Source organism: Perissodus microlepis, chromosome 11 (assembly GCF_051167445.1).
Source record: "Perissodus microlepis isolate ML-2025 ecotype Zambia chromosome 11, ASM5116744v1, whole genome shotgun sequence".
Classification (NCBI taxonomy): domain Eukaryota; kingdom Metazoa; phylum Chordata; class Actinopteri; order Cichliformes; family Cichlidae; genus Perissodus; species Perissodus microlepis.
Genome location: NC_140471.1, coordinates 24,821,961 through 24,845,237, shown reverse-complemented (window position 1 = coordinate 24,845,237; position 23,277 = coordinate 24,821,961). Strand labels below are relative to the sequence as shown.

General features: G+C 41.0%; 1 protein-coding gene across 4 annotated transcripts in view; it reads right to left on the bottom strand.

Annotated features, from left to right (window-relative positions):
- grik5 (glutamate receptor, ionotropic, kainate 5) overlaps window positions 1–23,277 on the bottom strand; it is a 96,854-nt gene that overhangs the window by 11,686 nt on the left and 61,891 nt on the right. For all 4 annotated transcript variants that reach the window (XM_084943530.1, XM_084943531.1, XM_084943532.1 and 1 more), the window contains exons 8-18: window positions 22,667–22,825; window positions 22,134–22,286; window positions 18,904–19,008; window positions 16,170–16,277; window positions 10,543–10,746; window positions 9,479–9,592; window positions 8,798–8,907; window positions 8,373–8,546; window positions 3,868–4,033; window positions 2,551–2,776; window positions 653–781 (exon numbers count right to left, since the gene is read on the bottom strand). In XM_084943530.1, coding sequence (XP_084799656.1) covers window positions 653–781; window positions 2,551–2,776; window positions 3,868–4,033; window positions 8,373–8,546; window positions 8,798–8,907; window positions 9,479–9,592; window positions 10,543–10,746; window positions 16,170–16,277; window positions 18,904–19,008; window positions 22,134–22,286; window positions 22,667–22,825 — 1,648 coding nt within the window. The remainder of the gene's footprint in view (window positions 1–652; window positions 782–2,550; window positions 2,777–3,867; window positions 4,034–8,372; window positions 8,547–8,797; window positions 8,908–9,478; window positions 9,593–10,542; window positions 10,747–16,169; window positions 16,278–18,903; window positions 19,009–22,133; window positions 22,287–22,666; window positions 22,826–23,277) is intronic.

Sequence of the window (23,277 nt, the reverse complement as noted above, 5' to 3'; positions counted from 1 at the left end):
TGCATGATTCATATTTTCTAATTGATAATCTGCTGGAAGTAAGTGGTCTAACAAAGATGCTACCATGCTGCGTTGTGGAAAGTACTAGACTTTCCATCTTCTACAGCTTGACCCACAGTAATAACCAAAAACTTAATGTGAGTGTAATCCTAAATCACTGCTCAGTACTCTTTCATCTGAGTTTCAAATTTAAATTGCCTGGAATGAAGTGCTTGAGTGACAAACAGAATTATAGGGCCCTGAAGGGTTTGAGATAAACTGCACTGATAAAGTGTAACAATACTGAAATGCCTGAACTGAAGCATTTTGTTAGCAAAATAATTTTTAAAAGAGATTTCCATCTGACATCAGTGGCATAAACGCAGAGATGTTTTCATCATCTCTGTCATTCATGCAGAAGCTTTGCCCACACATATACACACTCTTAATACACACATGTAAACAGATACACTGTCTCCAATAAAATTCACATTATGCACCACCTGAGACAAACAGAAGACATCTGGGAAAGTAGATTGTGCTAAGTACCCTTCGCAAGGACATTAGGTTAGGCATTAGCCATTAGCTGGACGGTAGCAGAGAGTGGGGAGACTATTACTGGGGACATTAGAGAGAAGGAGGCAACGGAGGCAGACAGCTGCGGTCGACTCACCCTTGGCACGGTGGTCCTCCTCTTTGGGACATTGGCCTCCCTCCCACCACCTCCTCTTTAGTATCTCCAGCCTGTTATTTTCCTGCAGCTGGAGGATGGCCAGTGTGATCTCATCTCTGAATGGAGATCCTGGAAAAAAAAACAAGAAGGCAGGATAAGAGCAAGTGGTGGGCAAGGTGCAGCATAAGAGACCAGACAGGAGAGTTGTTGTTTTTTTTTCAGAAAAAGGGGAAAAACATGAAATGATTAAGTGTTAAAGAGACTAAGCAGAAAAAGAGAATTGCCGCTGCAGCTTGGAGATGGCTAGAAGTGATCTTATGGTGAGAATAAAGAGAGGATTAGTGAGAGATAGACAGCAAGATAACAACTAGACGGACACAGTGGTTCAGCAGCTGGTTGAATAGCATACAAAGTATGCAGCAAACCAGATATGCTGGACCAGATTTAGAGGGTTTAAAGGTTCCATCTGTGCAAATGACAAATATGTTTTCTTTAGCATAATGGTATTTAGCTGTGAAGATAATCAACAGGCAGCTTTTATTAGATAGGCCTTCTGCACACAAACAGTCTCTATAGAAAGTGTTGACAGTTGTTCAGTGATTATCATGCCCCCTTCGCTAAGTCACTGCTGGAGAACACCAACCTCCCGCCAGAAAAAAAAACGATTTCAATCAGGACAACTAATGACTGCAGCAATATAAATTTGGCATCACCTCCCACCACTTTCCCATGTTTCTATGTGGAGACAGAGAAAGCTGGAGGCTGGGAGAGATGCAGCAAGACAACCCAGTAAAGCAGGTACAAGTTATAACGCACAGGACACGAAAAGGTAGAACAGAGGTTATGGTGGGTTGCCAAGCAGCTTGCTGATGAACAGCAACTGTAGACACCCTAATAAGATTTTAATAGCATATCCTTAAGGAGATCTGTCATCTAATTCCCAGCAAGAAATTTCACGTCTGTGGTCTTTCCTTCTTTATTCTGTGTCTGCTTTTTCTCTCCATTCCTCCACAGCCTTGGTCAATAATAGACAGTGAGATATGGCTGACCTCTTCATAGGAACAGATTACTGTGATTCAGTGACAATCTCATCTAAGTGCTAAAAAGTGGCTTCACGAGCGCTGGACGTGAGTGGAAAAGCAATTAACTGTATGCACGTTACTTCCATTTGAAATAGCTGCTAATCCCACAGATAAAAAATAAACCGACCACGTACAAGACAATTTTCAGGTCTAATCTCACAAATCACAGACAACTACATGTGTCTATTTAGCATAATTGATCTCATGCTTCTCACGCTGTCATTTAATGAGTTTTTTTTTTCTTTTTGTCAAATAATTGTATAATTTTAGAAACGAGATAGCTCCTTGTCACTTATGATTAAGCAGCCTGGTCTCTGTTGTAGATGCTCAGTCACAGTATTTCACTTTATGTGGTACACCTGTTCAACTGCTCATTAATGCAAACATCGAATTAGCTGATGACATGGATGCAACTCAAGTCACAAGTCAGGTACATTAAAGGGGATTTGAAATGTTAACCTGTTGCATTTTATCAGTTATATTTTAACGTGAACCACTCAAAATAATTAAAACTAAAAATCTGCATGCATAATTTTTTTAAATACTACATCATGTTATTCTTTTAGTTCACAAGCTGTGAAACAGCTTTAAAATGCATCAGCAATGTCTGTAATTATCAAAAAGGGAACAGTGTTACATCTCTACTAGCTTCCCAGTTGCTTTTTCATAACTTTATAGATATATTTGGAGTCTTGGAGCAATTAAAAAAGTTATCAATGAGATACATTTTTAAGACATTTCTCTGCGTACAGAAATATTTAAAGTAGGTAATACATTATCAGGTGCTGCATGAACTTTTTGTAATGCAGTATTTACCTAGTGGCATGCCAATGCCGTAACCCTTGGTGTCCAGCAGGCCTCCGATCTGTGTGAGATTACAGTTCAGGCCACGGTGATATTCGTTCATAGTGCTCTCCATCAGGAAAGCATACTTGGAGTTGACCACACGGGCGATGCCTTCCTCCGTGCTTTTCACAAATACGCTAGGCTGCTTGGAGTTCATGTAGTTCCACATCCGCTGGTAGGTCTGGTACCTTGAGTTCTGCAGAGGAAACAGGAACACAACAACAGCAATTCAGCAGTAATTACAGGTGAATATACAAGTTTCCCTGACAAGAAGGAATATGAAAGAGATGCATTAAAGATAAACGGGAAGGGAAGTACACACAGGAGAGAAAATCAGGTGTGAACAATGGCAAGCAGAGTAAAAATATCAATAGCAAACAGAGGGAAAAAGCAGTGCGGAGAGTGGAGGGAGAAAAAAGGAAAGTGAAGCAAAGCAACAGATTATTTGCTCACAGCGTAGCTGATGCATCATCTTTCATACAGATGGAAGTAAATCGGCACACAGGAGGTGGTTCAGCACTTAACAAAAAATGGCAAGCTCCAAAACAGGATTAAATGTACAATTACATGTAGTATCTCTTTGTATGGGAGAAGAAAGGAAAAGAGTATAGATGGTAGCATCTGTGTACAACAATGAGATTGTGTATGCGTGTGTGGATTAGGTATTGAGTGGGGTAATGTACTGTGGCAATGAAACTGGCTTATGTAGGCAAACACACACCATTCTTTCTTATATCCGCCATTTGGACGAACACTAGTGACTGAAAAATAAACTCTAACTGGCATTTTGCCATTTACCATGTATACAAACATATAAACAAATACATTTTTTAAACACTCACCTACACACACTCCTCTATACTAACACACCCACACACAAATACAAGACCCACACACACACACACATGCGCACACCCACACTATGACAAACACAGATGTCAACACAGATGCCGGTAGCGTTCTCATAAGCAAACACAGGCAGTCAGCCACTTAACACAAACACAAACAGCCATAAAGAAAACAAGAGAGAAACTCAGAGACAGAGTGGCAAATATGAGGATAATCGTTCACTCCGTTCTCAGCAATGAAGAGAGAAGCACTGCGGTCCATTACATGTAACACACAAATGCATAGAAAACTTTATGAACAACTATTTCCTGAATTGCTATCAGAGCGATTTAGGGAGTTAGTCAATCCAAACAGCTACACAAACAAATATTTAACACGGATAAAAGCACACATATAATTATTCCCAAATTCCGAACCCAAGCACAACCGGAGCCGCACCATAAAGAAGGTCATGGTGCTCCCGCCGTGGATCGTGCCATACTCGATGTTCGTCTGGTCGGCCAAATCGTCTGGAGACTCAATGGGAACCTCCATCCGCTGGACGGTCAGGAAGGCCGCCAAGTTGGCCGTGTAGGAGGAAATGATGATCAGGGTGAAAGCCCACCTGCAAGGTGGAAAAAAGGTGAGGAAAAAGAGAGATGAAGGGAGAGATAAAGCACCACTGGAGTGGCAACAGTGATCCATCATGGTATTGATAAGCTGCAAAATTCATACATAATACACCAGTTATTTTGGCGAATATCAGTAGAGACACTTTGCTGGGTTTGAGTTAACCCAGCAAAGGAAACACCTGACACATCAGGACGTTTATCAAATTGAACATCTTAAAAAGTGTCACAGTAAAATAGCCCCACTTAATCATTTTCAAATGATAATACACTTCAGTGCAATAATTGTAGCTTCACATCTATTTTCCCATCACTTTAGATACTCCGCACTAATAACATTGAAAATGGGACTTCTTGCATGTCTACAAACTTTATTCAAAGAGAACATCATGTACTGACTATGCTTAACATCTTGCTCACCTCCGTGTAATCTAGCTGTTCCTGTCTTCCTTTATCTCCTCAGCTCTTAGTGGTTATTATTTTGTTCTCTTGTGCCTCTTCTCACATTCACTCTCACTATTGGAGTGCCGTCAGGCTAGTATTTCTGTGAGCTTAGTGAGCTTTTGTCAATTGTTTCCATAAAACGCTGGCACTACGGGACTCAAACAGTTTTTTAATGACACATCCAGTAAAATGTTTTAAATGACATTAAAAAATGAAGTATTCTCTTGCAGACATGGGCCTTAAAATTGTATTTACCATATTTTTTTTTTTAAAAATATACCGTATACTAGGAAACAAGGAAAATCATGTATTGTTTGGAACCTGATTATCTAGTGATTATAAAGTATTAACATGTGTTTTTACTTTATAAAAATGGTTAGTAATGGATAAAATACTGATTTATTTTGCCTCACAGGAACCTTACTAAGGCATAATTTATTAGTTTAAACGACTCAACACCCCAAAGTCACATCAAGCATCAGACTCCTTGAAGCACAGGCTGAGGAGGAGTGGCAGCAATCTGTCTCTAGGTTATCAATCAACTAAAAATTAATTCAAAAGCTTTACTCTTAACCTTGCACACCCTAATTGGAAAATACAAGAAAACTGTTTTATTTGTAGTCATCCATTGTCCACTTGGCCCTCTTTATAGCATTCAGTTCTCATTTCTGTTACAATAATTATAATGGGTGATCATTCATGTAGATGCTGAAAATGACAGCCTCAACATTTATTATTAGATTCAATTTTCTTCTCTCAAAATGTAAATGAGCTCACTGACTGTTTTAATCACACTCTGGCTTTTGTCCTGACTTATAGCATAGAAACTGAACGTTGAGCAGTATCCCCTGAAAACCCTCCTTTTGTTTTAATAACACTTAATAACACTTAGTGCGTTAAATAATAATGGACTACAGAGCACTGGAAAACAAATTCAGTGCACTGCATGTCTTTTGGAAAGTGCTGTAACAAAATATAAAGAAGTGCTTTCTTCTTTGTTATCTTCTTTAATGCTTTGTAACAACACAATACAGAACAGCTACCCAAAATTTACTCCCAGAGCTTAATTATCTTGTTAATATCCTCACTGTGTATGGCCCTGATTACTGTGGCTCCTCTGTAAAGAAACCAACAAATCAGAGATGCTTGACTCCCTGCTATAACCCACAAACATACGCTTTAAAACAGATAACTCAGCTAAAGAGCTCACTAATCTAGAAAATCTTCACTTTGCATGGAAACACAGTTTGTTGCTCTATAAAAAGGCCTCTGTAAAGCTATTTGTCACAGATTGAGTAAAACAGGAAAAATCCAACCCTTCTTTTCAGCACTGTAGCCAATACTATGGATATTTATTTAGACTTTTTCCTCTTGTAACAATCTTTCTAAACGAACTTCAGTCATTTCGTCCTTTAAACCATCAACATCTCTGTCAGTCTCCATTCTTACAAGACTTTCAAAGAGGTCTTACCATTAATTAAAGCTACAATTCTAAATATGATTAATTTAGCTCTATCAATAGGCTACGTACTACAGTAATAGTAATTAAACCTCTACTTAAAAGCCACCACTTGATCCACCTGTCTTAGATAATTATAGACCAATCTTCAACGTTCCTCTTTCCAAAATCCTTGAAAGAGTAGTTGTAAAACAGTTAACTGATCATCTGCAGAGGAGTGGTTTATTTGAAGAGTTTCAGTCAAGATTCAGAATTCATCACAGCACAGAAACACCATTAGTGAAAGTTACAAATGATCTTCTTATAGCCTCTGACAGTGGACTCATCTCTGTGCTCGTCAGTGCAGCATTTTATACTGTTGACCACAAACTTTTATTACAGAGATCTGAGCCCACCTTTGCTATTTTAGGTACTGTGGTGCAGTGGTTAGAATCAACTCCAGTAACTCAGGCTAATCTTCTTCACGCACAAGGTTAAATATGGAGTTCTGCAGGGTTATGTGCTAGGACCGATTCTATTAGCATGTTTCTCTTAGGCATTGCTATTAGAAGATATAGCATACATTTGCATTGCTATTTAGATGAAGTCAGATAATACAAATCAAGTAGTTAAACTATAGGCATGTCTTAAAGACACAAAGGCATGAATGATCTCCTAATTCCTGCATCTAAATTGTACTTAGCCCCAAAAATATTAGAAACATGTCTAACCAGATACTCAGGATGGCATTATCTTGGCTTCCAGTAATACTCATTTTTGACCATTTCTTTCCTTCAGTGCACATATTAAACAAACATGTAGGTCTTATCTGTTCATCTCTAAAATTATTATTCATGTACTTATAAATTCATTATTGTCATGTTTCTCAAGAAGTTCTCTAAAAATCCCCAGTTAATGCAAACCCCTTCAGCATGAGCACTAAGAGGGATCCGAAAAAAGTTTATAATTCTCCAATACCACCTTCTGTTCATTGGCTCCCTATTTAATTCAGAATTTAATTTAAAATCCCCCATCATAAAAGGCCCCATTATATCTTAAAGACCACATAATTTCATATTGTAACAGAGCACTTCGCTCTCAGACAGCTGGCTTTCTTGTGGTTCCTGGTTTTTAAAAGTAGAATGGGAGGCAAACCCTTCAGCTTTCAGACCTCTCCTCTTTGGGACCAGTTCCCAGTTTGGATTCAGGAGACAGACACCCTCTCTACTTTGAAGATTAGACTTAAAATTTGCCTTTTGGCTAAAGGTTATAGTTAAGGCTGGATCAGGGCGCCCTGATCCATCAGACTGCTGCAGGACTTTCTGTGATACACTGAGTATTTCTTCTCCATTTTCCATTTCTTTTCACTTCCTGTGTGTATTCAGCATTTCACATTTTTGTTTCCAATCTCTCCTAGTCTGTGTTTTTTCCTGTCTCCCTGTGTTCTCTTTCCCCTCAACCCTGAGCCATCGCGGCAGCCTTCCAGAGCCCAACTCTGCTAAAGGTTCCCTTCCCAATATCACAAAGTTCATGCTCACAGGGAGTCATTTGATTACTGTGATCTTCTCCAAAATACTGTATGGATTTTAACTTACAGTATAAAACCCCTTGAGATGTCTGTTGTAGAGATTTGGTGATATACAAATTAACTTTAAATGATTTAAATATTGAACTTTACTAATATTTTATTATTTTCCTATTATCTTCACTGCTTCTACTGTTCAGTAGTTACTATTTGTGGTGGGGGTTTGTGTTTAGCAAAAACCCATGCAAGCATCAGCTATTCTGCTCGCTTAGTCTCTGTGGGTAACAACCCATTTTTATGCAGCCTTCTGGTGCAGCCAGTGTTCTAGGTTTTGGTGCTTGTCAGTGTTTTATAAATCAGATACGTTTTAAAAAGCTAAATCATCATCATAGCTATGATTGCTAATGGTTTCTAGATCGAATGATGGGAAAGGTAAATCCTGTTTTGCTCTCCACACAAACCTGACCTATGCGCAACCAAATCCTGTTCAAATATAATTGATTGCATGCATTTGGCAACATGTAAAATGTATTAGAACATCATACAGTACCTTTTACACAATTTCTCAAAAGTCTGATAAAAAAGGCAAAGATCCCCTCAAGAAAAATACTCTTTGAATGCTGCTTTGAATAATAATCTGTGCCTGTGTTATAAAAAGAGAAAATCAATAAAGTAGCTGACTCCTTCTTCCTCACTCACTTCCACATCCAGCCGCGTCTTAAATTTATATTGTAGAAACTTTTCCCTTCAGCGGAGGAATCCGTAATCAGCCTACTAATGTCAACTCAGTATAAACACCTTTCTAAACAGTGAAGGACAAACTTACGAGTGAAGAGACAATGAATGCAAGACATATTTCTGAGTAGGCGTGGACTTTATACTGGTTGACAAACACAAACAAATGCATTGTAATCATACTATAACTTACCACACTCCACTAACACATCTGGTGGATAAGGCTCTGGGCATTATTTCTGATCCCTGCTGCATGAAGCCTCCAACAGGGAACCACAAGCTGTTTCCCAGAGTGTACTGGTTTTCCAGCATGTCTCTGCGCTCTCGAAGACATGGGTGAGGATTGTACCACTCGTAGGGGCTTAACCTGATGCGAAAAATAAAGGTAAAGTAAGGCGACCTCGAGGACAAGCTGCAACACAGTAATGTACCTCTGTCACATCACTCAAGTCATCTCCAATCAGTCATTCGACCTTTGTCAAAACTGTCTGCGGTAGGTTGCATAAGGTAAGAAATTTCAATATGTGACAGGTGACTTGTGTTCAACAAGATAAAAAATGATGGAACTCTGATGTGAACTGCAGACAATCAGTACAGTGTGTGATGTAATGCACTGACCTTGCAGCCAGGAACAGCACACAGCTGACAGCCAGGTAGGCGAGCAACATGAAGAGCCAGACGGCTGGAGAGAAGGGATCGAGGAAGGAGAAATAACCGGGCTTCCGACCCTGGTGCATAGAAGAGAAGAAAGAGAAGTAGAAAGCTGTAGAAGCAGAGACAGATGGTGACTAATGGACATACAGGAAGCTACAATCTGTTAGAAAACAAGGTCTCAATGTCTCAGTTGTCAGGGAGAGTCCCCTTTGCACCACAGGAGGGCAGTGTCCTTCACTACACTTTGATACTAAAGTCTGCAGTGCTTTGATACACTAATGCTACAATCCATAAACACTCTGTTTCACAATGCCTGGTGCTGAAGCATACTTGGCTTAGATCCAAAGCCTCATTAGCAATGTAAAGCTGTTGCCCAGTTACAGCACACTGACTTATTGAGCAATATGAATTATACCTATAAATTTCAGTGTGGACTTAGTGGATGCAGCCTGCAGGATACTGCAGACATACAATCATCAGCTTCGAAGATAAGATTCCTTAAGCCTCATTTTAACAAGTGCAAGTTGTCGTTCTCTGTATGACCCAGTTGGCAATAAAGAAGTGAAGGTAAAAGAAATAAAATCCAGCACAAGATCTGTAGCGAGTATCAGCCAGTGTGTGCACAGGCCTCGATAACACCCTCACCAGTTGAACTCTGTACAAGATGCTGATCCCCAGGGTCATGAACGGCTTAGAAAAGTCGATAACTTTCTCTCTTTCTGATGTGATGGTGAAACCTGCCACGGCCAGGTCTGCTTTCTGGAACATTTGTGAAGATAGATTGGTGGAAAGAGAGCGAGAGAGAGAGAAAGTGAATGAGAGGCAAGAAAAAACACAACAACAAATGCTCAGGTAGGAGTGCAAAATAGACAGACTAATGTAGCACTCTTCTTGTTCAAAATGTTTATTTGAATGATGAAAAATTAAAAGTTTGACTATGCACTTGAAAATACATTTGCAGAAACATACAGAAGTGCTCTCTGCCTCACACCCATTACCCACCATAAAAATGAGGCTAATTGCGAGTAAGCACTGGGTGACTGGTCTTTCCACCTGTATAAAACCTTGCAGGTCTCTGGCTGCGCTGCCTCCTCTCCATCTCTTCCATTAAAAGCTAATTGATGAACATGGACCGCTAATTAGAGCTGAGTGATCAGGCAGTGGGGAGGGCAGGGAGAGAGGAAGCGTGGAGAGCTGGGGGAGCACCAGTGTGGCATGCCCCACACGGGGACCACAGCCTGGTAATTGAAGTATACCGTATGGTAATTAAGCAGAGAGGGGCTCTCATTAGCCTGCCTCAACCAGAGTGTCTATCAGAGGCACACTAGGCCTGGACAGGAAGAAATGGGGAGGGGGGGTGTTACAGAGAGGAACGATGGTGCAGACGATTTTTAGGCAATGTTACCACTCTCTTTTGGGGAATTATCAAGTCAGCTTTTGTCCTAGATAAGAGTCTTACTCCCCTCTGAGGGCAATTTGAAACATGGGAAGTTACAGCAGAGTTGTGGTTTGGGGCTACAGAGCAAGTGTGAGTGTGTGTGTCTGGTGTGGCAGTGTGTGCATACATAGTTGTGTGTTCATTATACGCCTCCTTTTGTAGGGAGACTGCTTAGAATATTAGTGCATGTTTCTGTGTTTCTGGAGTGTGCATGTGCATGTGTCTGTGTTTGTGTGTGTGTAACACTTGGAGAGGGAGTGAGAGAACTCACCCTGTTGATTAGCTCTCCAACCATGCCAGTCCAAGAGCCGTTGGGCTCTGGGGCCCCATACAGGCCATCATCCACCAGCTTGATCTTGAAGGAGAATTTCAAGATGTCTGCCAGTTCCCTCAGCATGTCAACACAGAAGCCCTCATACTGGTCATTTCCCTGGAAGTCTTGGTAGTTGTCTTTACGCATCACATATGGGTTCTCCTGAACATGAGGGACACATGACGAGGTCTCAGTCCAAAACTATAAATATCTGCTTGATCAGAGATTATTTGCTAGATTAAAGCAATGGCTTGAAAGTTTGGGGGAATATGCTTATTTGCTTTCTGGCATGAAGACACACAAAAAAAGAAGAAAGTTAGAGTGTTAAGTCAGGATCACTACAGCCAAAGGGAGATTTATATTTCTATCTGCAGGAATTTATGTTTGATGACATGGCTCTGTTGTGGGATATCACCATCCTTCATACACATATGTGGAACGTCAGAGGCCCGCAGAGCAGCAGCAAGAACCTCAGCACAAAACAAAGCAGGCATCAAAGAAGAAAGATACAGCGCTGATTACAGAGAGTGCAGAATTATTAGGCAAGTTGTATTTTTGAGGAATAATTTTATTATTGAACAACAACCATGTTCTCAATGAACCCAAAAAACTCATTAATATCAAAGCTGAATGTTTTTGGAAGTAGGTTTTAGTTTGTTTTTAGTTTTAGCTATTTTAGGGGGATATCTGTGTGTGCAGGTGACTATTACTGTGCATAATTATTAGGCAACTTAACAAAAAACAAATATATACCCATTTCAATTATTTTTACCAGTGAAACCAATATAACATCTCCACATTCACAAATATACATTTCTGACATTCAAAAACAAATCAGCGACCAATATAGCCACCTTTCTTTGCAAGGACACTCAAAAGCCTGCCATCCATGGATTCTGTCAGTGTTTTGATCTGTTCACCATCAACATTGCGTGCAGCAGCAACCACAGCCTCCCAGACACTGTTCAGAGAGGTGTACTGTTTTCCCTCCTTGTAAATCTCACATTTGATGATGGACCACAGGTTCTCAATGGGGTTCAGATCAGGTGAACAAGGAGGCCATGTCATTAGTTTTTCTTCTTTTATACCCTTTCTTGCCAGCCACGCTGTGGAGTACTTGGACGCGTGTGATGGAGCATTGTCCTGCATGAAAATCATGTTTTTCTTGAAGGATGCAGACTTCTTCCTGTACCACTGCTTGAAGAAGGTGTCTTCCAGAAACTGGCAGTAGGACTGGGAGTTGAGCTTGACTCCATCCTCAACCCGAAAAGGCCCCACAAGCTCATCTTTGATGATACCAGCCCAAACCAGTACTCCACCTCCACCTTGCTGGCGTCTGAGTCGGACTGGAGCTCTCTGCCCTTTACCAATCCAGCCACGGGCCCATCCATCTGGCCCATCAAGACTCACTCTCATTTCATCAGTCCATAAAACCTTAGAAAAATCAGTCTTGAGATATTTCTTGGCCCAGTCTTGACGTTTCAGCTTGTGTGTCTTGTTCAGTGGTGGTCGTCTTTCAGCCTTTCTTACCTTGGCCATGTCTCTGAGTATTGCACACCTTGTGCTTTTGGGCACTCCAGTGATGTTGCAGCTCTGAAATATGGCCAAACTGGTGGCAAGTGGCATCTTGGCAGCTGCATGCTTGACTTTTCTCAGTTCATGGGCAGTTATTTTGCGCCTTGGTTTTTCCACACGCTTCTTGCGACCCTGTTGACTATTTTGAATGAAACGCTTGATTGTTCGATGATCACGCTTCAGAAGCTTTGCAATTTTGAGACTGCTGCATCCCTCTGCAAGATATCTCACTATTTTTGACTTTTCTGAGCCTGTCAAGTCCTTCTTTTGACCCATTTTGCCAAAGGAAAGGACGTTGCCTAATAATTATGCACACCTGATATAGGGTGTTGATGTCATTAGACCACACCCCTTCTCATTACAGAGATGCACATCACCTAATATGCTTAATTGGTAGTAGAAAGAGTGGATTTGCTGAGGATTGGTCTGCAGGCTATAGTAGCTTCAATGGCGTGCCCTGAATGAAATAGCCAATTGGATGTGTAGGAGGGTGTCAGGTGAACCGTAGAGCCAAAGAGGGCCAGCACTGAGATCAGCTGATCTGCCTGGATCAGAGCTGAGTTCACTAAAATTATAGACAGCTAAGAAAAAGGCCGGAAACAAGATGAAACTCATAATGAGTTCCACCTACAACTCATTCAAAGTTCACTTATGTTATATTGAGGTTTATGTAGACAGATGACCGCTGACAACATAATGTTAACTTATCTGCTATTTTGGTGTGACAATCATGGTGACAATGAAGGATCAAGTGAGTAAGCCCACAGTCACTTGGGCCTAGACCATATGGCAACCACCAGATGAGGGAAAATGAGTATTCCCTGACTCTCTTTGGCTCTCGGAGGAGGCGGACGCATCTTTCCCCCTCTCCCTCTCTTATCTTCCCTGCTGCTGCTTCTATGTGTTTGTCTAGTCTCGTCTAACTCTAACCCTCAAAGAGTTTCTCAGTCTTGTTCTCTAAAACCTAAGGAATTATGGATTTGATCAACTGGTCCCGTAACGGAATTGACACCCTGCTGGGCTTGGGAGAGCCCGATTGTCCTGCGGAGACGTTTGCTGCCGGATACTCGATGGTCGGTTGCGTCGTGTGTCTGGCGACACTCTCGATGGAGGACAATGAACGACATCTACCAATTTGGAACCACAATAACAGAGTTCGGGCTGATTGGAGCTGGCTTGGACCTGCTTGGTCTTGCTTATCAAAGAACAGGAAGCGGCTACAGCTGTTCAAAATCCCATAAGGCTGGCCGACATGATAGACGATTGGCAGGGGTGTGAGTACTCAGACTGAGTTTTGAACGCAATATGGATAAGATCTTGGAGAAGAACAACGGGAATTGAGATAATTGGTGACCAGTAACGGACATTAGACCAACTGTAAAAATTGGATGCAGTTGTTCGCACTAAACCCAAACATTCACCATCTCCACTCATGCAGCCCCCCTGGCGCCAGCTGAAGGCCTGCCAAGGTTGAAGCTGACTGGAACAACAAATTCTTCCCATGATAACAGGATTGTTGTCAGAACTCTTTGTACCTCCTTCAAGGCCACCTGGGTCCACTGGACACTGTTGACCTTCGCTTAACCGGGCGTGGTGACACTTTCTCTCAGCTGAACACGAGATACACACACGCACATGCACACGCACACGCACGAAACATGTACACTGATACGCCCTCACTATCACCCTCCCTCCCCCGAATCCAACGCCTCCTCCCATGCTTACCTCCCATCCGATGTGGACACCGGATCAGCTGGAGGCGCAATCGGAGATTGCAGCGGTCCCAGATCAGCTGTACACACTAGAATACTCTCCCATGTTGCTTGTCTGTGTTTTATTGTGTTATGGTGTGTTGATATCTGTGCATTCCTGTATTATCCTTTTGTGTTACACATTTCGATGTTTTTTTTCCTCGCTACCTAGCCTGACCTGTCTCCCCAATGTGATGTTTGTGTATTGTATGTACAGTCGGCAAGGTCTGTCATCTCGGTTGTGGGCAACTGCAACTGACAAATAAAGGCTATCTCATCATCTCATCCCATCTCATTTTCAAGTGGTTGCTGGAAGTTGCCAAATCACCAAACCCAGCTCTGGGGGAAAAAAACAACTTGCATTCTGCTGGAGTTGTAGTTCGCATGGAAGTGATGGACGTCCTACAAACACAGTACAGCTACTCTCCAAGCTGTAGTGAAACTGAAAAGTGGATGCAAGCTGGAAATGGAGTAAAAGTTGTGCCCTTTGAACACGCTAACTGCAGTGCTGAGGCAAAACTTTTTACTTTGAAGGCAAGCCTTCTCTATTTCTGGTTTGTGTCATGCTTTATCAAGTTGTACTACCGCTTGGTGAGTACAGTACTAGCAAGTATGTGAAAAGCTACAGGCATCCATGGCAACCTGTTAAGAAACAAAGTAATTGCTAGAAAGTTTTTGGTGCACCATCTTCTTTGCAACCAATTTCATCCAGCAAAAGCCAGAAACCTACAGGAACTACAGTACAGGCAACCAGTCTGGTAATACAGGTTTCCCTAGCAACCAGTAGTTTTCTCACATCCAGTATGGTGGCGTAATGTGTCCATGATGTCATGTGAGAAACCTCAATACTTTGCAGTGTTTGCGCTACGCTATTCTGCGCTAACTGGCTTTATATTTACTCCACAGTCACGTATGGTATTGTGTTCTTCGCAACAAGCCAAATAACCATTTTTCCAGCGATATGGGAATGCCAGCACTTTTCTATTAGGGAATCACAGACAATTTTGTAAAAGCCTGAATTTGTGTCTTCAAAGATAACTCTGGCAGTCATTTCAAATTAAAGGCACTTAAAAGAGAAGACATTTAACATCGTAATCATTTTACTTATCAAAAGGTGCATTAGTTAGTTTTTCCTAACTGAAAAGGCTAGAAAGCTTTTTTTTAGAGACATGGCACAAAAGAACAATACACAGATGCATCTTGGGAATTTTAGAGTTGTTGTTCTTGGAGCTTGCCCAGTGCTAAAAGTCAAGATATCTCAGCTTGAGCAGAATCAATTTAGACCATTTTTATCTCCCTCTTGTGAGTCCCCTACAGTTATGGAAGTCCAATACTAAATTGGTTTAAAAGACATAAATTGGATTGTGGAAGATAGCTACAGACGTAGGTAAGGGTAGAAAAAACATTCAGTAACCACTGTCTAGCCACGAAATGGATCGACGCAGATAAACCAGGGTATCAAGGGAAGGCAGGCGGTGTTCTTGCAGATCTGAGCAGTGCGCCAAATATATTGACATTAAAAAAAAAAAACAACAACAATTGTTTCATAAAGCTTGCATCATGTGTCTAAACCAGCCCAAACCCTCTAACACACAAACAACAGTGAATTTGTCTACATCTTGGGAGAATACAGCAAAATGGCTTTTTCTTTACTGCTAAACATCTTCATATCTGACACAACCCAAGAAACAGAAACAAGATGTTTTCTTTCCCTTTCCTTTCTTTTTTTTGTTCTTTCTTGTTTTGTCCTAAAGCTCAAGCTGCTTCAGATGTTTTCCATGTTTATTTTTAATTTCCCCCATAAACGGCGTGATGTTCGATGTTATGAAATTTGGCTTCAACAGTTACGCATCATCAACAATCAACAGACTGATTTAGAAAAGGCTAATTAGCTAACACAGTGTGCTATCACAGGATGTTAACAGTATTTTAGGATTCAGTGAATCTGAATCTATCTTTCTGGGTGTTTCTTTCACATCTCTACACCAACCTGTAGATATCAATCATATGTCCAAACCCTACAAGGAGACAGCTTATTGGGTTTGGACATAATCAGTAGACCAGGACTGTAGCAGTCTGGTTTTTAGTTACACATCTCCCTCGGTGATCTGTCAGTTTCTATGACAGTTACAGCGGCGACAGCAAAATTATCAGAAACAGACCACAACACAGCACGAGCTCCGGCACAGCCTGCGAAGCAACAAAAAAACAACTCTGATCTCACTAATGTGGAGCGTCAGAGAGCAGCCGTGACCTTACCAGTATGGTGGTGACAATGAGGGTCTTGTTTGCCAGCGTCTCTGAGACATTAATATCCAGACTGGTGGAGTTCATTGCCAGGGTGTTGTTTGAGTACCAGATACCGATCTAACATGAAGAAGAAGCGTGACAAAAAATAAGCTGTTATTGTTAGATAAATAATATACAGCAGCTGTTTTATTGTTAAAAACACCTTTTGCACGTTTCATGTTTTGGGACTTGGGCTCCGCACTGTTAGATTCTGCATATGCATAGCGAGTTAATTGTTCCCCACGGAGCCGTATATGTACTCGCAGTACTATGCACCACTGTGGGGAAAAAAGCTCCTGTTTATAAGCAGAGCAATGAGCTGGGACAAGATGGCAAAGGCGGTAATGAAAGGCATTCATGATCAGAAGTTCCACTGTAATTTTTTTTCCCCTTACGCACACCTTTTTTAAATTGCATAAATACTGTTCCCATATTTCCATTTTATGGAGACTGTAAAGTCACTTAGGTACATAAGTGTGTGATTATGACCTAACCAATGCGCTGGGTGGAAAAGCAGCTCGCAGAGGCATTTCTTCAGGAGATATTACTGTACATCTTTCAATAGGTCAAAGAAGAGGTAATGACTCCACAGACAGAATCACAGCTTTCCTGTGACACTCTTTATCCTGCCCTGACATTTAAGAGGAGTTTTTTTATCTGTGAACCACCGCTGCCTGCCTGGAGTGTGGGTGCCGCTGTGCAGAGAGGGGGGAGGAGCAGAGTTAAAATGTTCATTACCTCGAGTTAACACTCAACTAAGTAAAAGTCTACCTCTAAGTATATGTAGCAGGTGGCATTTTGTGTTAACATGGAAAACAGCTGGCCAAGTGCAGAGCCCAGGAAGACATTAAGAGGAGGTGAAAAAGAAGTGTTTCCTCCAGCCAATGAACTGCAGCGTAATTCCCCCTCAGTCGGAGGCTGCAGTGGTGTGTATACTTCATTTAGTAAATGCAGGTGGAATGCACTTTGATTTCCACCTGCCCTCACCTTTCCTTCTAGCTTACTCATGTGGACTGCATTGTCACAATAATGTACCAAAATGCTCCTGAACACCTCATTTGCTGCTGGGCCTGCCAACAGTTTGGTAGCGCACATTGTCCAACTAGCCTAAACTAATCTGCTGTGGCCTGTGCTTGACTAGTTCAAGAGATCAAACTGGAAGCATGAGACTTTAAAAAGTTATTTTTATTATTCTTACAAATTCAGCAATTAAAAAAAAACACTATTGCTCAATTATATTCATTGTCAAGTAAACACAGTGTTTTTCCTGCTACACATTGCTGTGTATCATACACAATACTCAGTGCTTGCTTTCCAATAACTATATCTACACACTGCCAGTCAAAAAAAGTTAAAGCAGGGGCACATTAAATATATGTTTTCACTTTTAGCGTTAATTAGTTTGTTCCCATATTCTGGCTTTAAATGCTGATTAGAGTGTGCTGCTAAATGGTGCCTTCACTTGTTCCTGTGATTTAGAGCCACCGTGCCGCCCCTTTGAGCGTGTCTCTGTTCGAGAGGACGGTTGTAGTTTGGTGCACGCTGCTTGTCAGTGAATTCTAGTCTCTTTGAAGTTTTGTAATCTGTTGCTGCACCCTGGAGACCGTGCCAATGGTGAACCTGTTTTCTCTGCTCATTGATATTCCTTCTACCACAGTTAAGGCTACACTTTGTTTAGAAAAACTATTCTGTACTCTTGGTTTGTTTAGAGTAGGAAAGGGAGCACAGAATTTATTTTTTCTTCATTTTAACAAGACAAGTTAGGTAAGTTTTGACACTTCTGTTAAGAGTGTGCGTTTTGTTTTAATTGTTTTAATTGAGTGTCCCCCGAGTTCCCCACATGAGCTGTGCTTTATTTGCATTTCACTGTGAAAACTTTGCTCATTAAAATTGCTAACTTCGGTTCTACTTCTGTCCAACATGGCCGTACTGTGAAGGTACATTTCTGTTGAAAGGGAATGGGAGATGATATTGATTCATGGCCCAGCCTTTAATGTACTCAATCCTAACTGATTGTTAGACTACACCTACACCTCTGATCCATTTCTGTGAAAAAAGATGAGCACAAGATTTTCAAGGAACCATCATTGATCACATTAGTGTAGCTTATTGCAAGCTACAATCCAGCTCAGAGTTCAATTAAGGACAGACTCCAAATCAAATACAGATTAAAACTAAGCCTAAAGCAAATCCAGTTCTATACGAGACAAAAACAAACACCAGAGCAGAGCTGCACACCTGTCTGCTGTGCACTGAGCTTAAGGCAAATATCAAACACAGATTTTTACAAACCAATGTCAAGCTATTGTTTGTAACCATAAAAAGAAAATAAATGTGTCGTTTGTGACACAGAGGTTTTATATTTTTAGATCAGAAAACAAATAATCGAGCAACTCTTTAGGAAAATAGCTCCCGTGCTTTAACAATCCACATTTGTAATCAGTGAAATGTAGATTTAATTCAAACTGAAACCACTGTTCAAACATGAGCCGCATCTGAAAGCAGGTAGAAAGTAAAATGCTGTCAGATAAAACGTATATCACAGAGTAAAGATATGGTTGCTATCAGTGGAGTTTGTGATGAGGCTGACCTCGGTGTTAAACGCCGCTGCAGGCTTTCTGAAATGAGACAAGTGACCTGTAACTAACCCAGAACCTGAGGGCAATGTGACCTGGCTGCTGCATGATAGCAGGTGACTTCTGACCTCTTTGTGGCCTCCTCTGTGTTTCTCCAGGATCCGCAGGGTGTAGTTGGTCCTCTGACCTTTGCTGTTAAACTCCACTCGCCCTGTCAAACCATCGTACTCCACCTAGCAGGTAGACAGAGAGTGAGGTGAGGAAGTATGACAGAAGCATGAAGGAGAGAAGGAAAGGTAAGAAAAACAGAGAGTGGAGAACACAGAAAACATGAAAAGATGTGGAGAAATAAACTAAGCCAGCATTCTGCATAAAGCAAACATACTTCTTCTCACTAGCGGTCATGGTTAGACAGATAGTATCACCAGTGATCAGGAGGAAAGAGAGGGAAAAAGACTAAGACAGGCAGAGAAAGCATCTGAGGCTGGACTAGACAAGGATGATCAGTTTTGGATCAACTAGGAGAAACTGACTGACGAGAGGCTCAGGCAGAGCAGCAGAGAGGGTCAAGAGCTCTCTAATAAGACTCAGACCTGCAGCTCACAGCTCAGCTCCCTCTCTTCAAAAGCCAGGTGCTGGCACAGTAAGCGAGAACTATGATGAATGGCGCAGCGCTGAAGATGGAGCACACCATGATGTTGACTAACAAAGACAGATGTCGGGCCGGTGGGGCGGGGGCAGTGAGAGATGAGACTCGAGCTGCCTTGACAACAGGTCGTCGATGAGAGAAACAGACGACCAGAGATGGGAGATGACAAAGAACAACAAAACACAGAGGTTACATGCAACATGAGATGAGGATGATACACATTTCAGCTGTACTCTTCTCATTTATCAATATTTCAGTTAAAAGAAAACTAAACAAAATGACGAGTCATGAATAATTATGAGTCTTTTCTGAACACATGCTGCTAATATAATCCTTTCTCAAGTGTTAGGATCTTTGCTTTTCTCTGCTTTTAATCACTATGAAGAGGAGAAGTCATCATTTTTATCTGTCTGTTTCTTTTGTGTGTCTTTATGGTAAAATGTGATCTTGACGGTATAGAAACTACTGTGGCGTGTCTTTATACTACACCTATGTTTGGAGATTGAATAAGTCTATTTATTTGATTTTTCATTCAGTTTTTTACTTGCTACAAAGTACCAAGTTTTTGTAGCAAGTTTTTGGAGAATTTTGTAATTGTGGGTCTTTACACAAACACAGAGGCTTTTAAATCAAACATTCAATACGTGACTAAAGTGCAGACTTTCAGCTTTTATTCAAGGAGTTTAAATAAGTATTACATTAACATTTTCAGAGGTCCAAAGGTAACTGGATGCTTGACGAGCAGTTTTCATTGCCAGATGAGCCGTGTTCCTTTGACAAGTTAAGCAGATGAAAGTGGAGGTTGATTGTAGTTTTTATCCGTTTTTTTATCCGAGGTCCAACAAGATGCCAATGCAAGTCAGAGAGGTGATCTGAAAAAGCATCTTTCTTTGGCCATAATTTACATCTAATTTGTGTATGGAAGTGTGTTTGTATTAATGAATGCAAGACCGAGTGTTTGACTACGTGTCTGTATGCTACAACATTCATATTTATCTTTAATTCATGTTTTTTATTCAAACTGTGAAACACTTTGCAACGGTAAAAAGTGCTATAAAATAGCTATTATTGTCATTATTGTTTTTATTACTATTATCATTATTAATAATAGGCCTGAAAGACAGATAAAGTAGATGAGCATATTTTTTCCTTGGTTAAGAAAAGCAACTTCACAACATCAAACCAATCAAGAACACTCTTGAGGAAATAGCCGTGTCATTATCAAAGACAGAATCAAGAGAGACCTTTGTGAGGGTTTACAACAAGCTGCAAACTACTGGTTACACTTAAGAACAACAAGGCAAGATTAGAGAGAAAACATCTGAAAGAGTTTGGTTTGAAAACCATTCTACAGACTGATGAAACATGAAGAACTTGTTTCATCAGTATTGAAGAGAGAAACAGCTCATCATCTGAAGCATACGACATGAGCATGCATGGCTGCCATGGGAACCACATTATTGGTGTTTATCGATAATGTTACTGCAGATAGAAGTAGCAGGATGAATTCTGAAGTGTACAGGGCTACACTCTCTGCTCAGATTCAGCCTAATGCTGCAAAACTGATTGAACGGTCCTTCACTGCGCAAATGGATAATGACCCGAAGCAAACTGCAAAAGCATCCCAAGAGTTTCCAAGGCAAAGAAATGGGATATCTGTGAGTAGCCAAGTCTCCAAATCTCGTGATCACAGGTCATCAGAGCAGTGTTTCAGTCACTGAAGGTAAAACCAAGTGCAGGGAGCCCCACAAACAAGCAGCAAGTGTAGGTGGCTCCAGATAAACCATGGCAGAGCATCCCGGGAGAGGAAACACAGCATTTGGTGATGTCCATGGGTTCCAGATATCTGGGAGTCAAAGGATTTTCAGCCATGTATTAAAAGCAATCCTCAAATTTGAAATTGTGTTATTTGATCCAATTATTTTTAAGCCTCTGAACAAGGGGAACTGTGTATGACAGTGTCTGTAATTCCTAAACAATTAATGTGACATTTGTGTTAAGCCCTGTGAATTAAAGCTTAAAGTCTATACTTCAATCACATTTTAATTGTTTGAATTAAAATCCACTGTGGCGGTGTACAAAGACACAATCACAGAAAACATCATAAAGGAGGTTTTGAATAATTTGTCCAACACTGTAACCTAGTTACAGGCACGAAATGTGACAGGTGTGTGTCTGAGATCAAAATCCACATCGTGAGCAGCGAGTGGGGTGGATCATTAACGCGCTGATGGGAGCGGCAGATGGTCACAAAATGATATTTCGTTTTTGCTAACCAACATTCCCAAACATTAAGAGTCAGTTTAATTTCACATAAGGAAAATCCTCATTTTTTTATGGCTGGAAACAGCTCATATTTAGTCTTTCCAATAATTAACTGACTATAAAAATTATGGTAGGTTTATTTCCATCGACTCAGTACTCCAAGTGCTGTAACTGTTTCAAGCTCTAATTGAAGATGTCACCTGAGGCTTTGTAGAATAGCAATTTTAAAACAGTATTTTCTGTGTTTTCTCAAGTTTAACCTGCTCTAAAAATAAATGCTAATTGCAGCAACACTAATCTTACTAGCGTTAATAAATAGGAGTCACAGTTTACTCAAGGATGTTAAGAAAAGTGTGAATGTAAAAAGAAGATTAAACTGATGTCTGATATCAAATGTTACATCTTGTTTCCTGCTTTGGACATATAGTAAATATGGAGATTTACCATGCGCAGATAGTTCATAAGACTGGTCCCGTGTTGCCAGATCTGAGGTGAGGTGCAGCTGAGTGGCTTCACTCCAATTTCCTGACTGCGGTTCAGTTCCCTCACTGCCCCCACTACCACGTGCACAGCGTCAAACATCAACGCTGAAGAAAGCTGTGGAAGGTGGAGAGGGGAGGCGGGGGAAAAGTGAGATGGATAGAAACAAGAGGAGAGAAAGAGAAAAAAAGAGTTAACGGGAATTAGAGGTGCAGAGAGGATTGAAAGATTAACAAGGAATGGGGGGGGAGAAGGCAGGAAAATAAGAAGAGGAGGGAAAAGATGTAGAGGTTCGAGTAAACCAATGGGGAGGAAACAAAGATGGATACATCAATACCCATTAAATACAAGCAAAAGACTAGCTGGAGTTGTTTAAGTGCTCCATGAATCAGTGTGAGGAATAAAGTAGCTTAATGTTGTGTGGCATATAAACAAAGCATTAAAAATTAGCTTTAATAGCGTGCACGCATGAGTACTCATGGGCTCGAGATACTGACCGCAGGGCCGGGGTACGTTAGGTCACAGCCCTCCCTCCAAGACAGATTGAGGCTCCTGATGAACTCCAAATAGAAGGGATGGGTGGTGTTAAACATGGAGAAGCCGACAATGTTGGACTGCTCATCGACTATGTCATCCAGTCTCAGCAGGGGGAAGTCCTACAGAGGAAGAGGACGAGGAGGAGTGGGGAGGGTGTTTGCAGGAAAAATAGAAAATTGAGGTGTGTGACAGGGTGATGTTGACAGGCTATCAAATCTTAGCACAGAAGAAAAATACTGTGCAATAGAAGAGGGTGGTAAAGAAAAAAAGAGGCTATGGGGAGTGACACCATCTAATCTCTGATGGAGAGCTAGAAGAAAGGCGGAGACTGAGATACAAGGAAAATAGAGGTTAATGGAACAGAGTTTTCTTTCTTTTTTTTTCAAAGTAATATGCATACAAGTACATCTAAAAGCACAGGACCACATCCCGCACAGAGGGCAGAGAGAGGAAAGTGAAAAAATAAAAATCAGACGCGCAACATAAAATGGTACATTTATTCAAACGCTTGAAAAGGAGGGGAGCATATCAAGGAGAAGGATGAAAACACCGCAAGCTTCGGGAAGGTGGC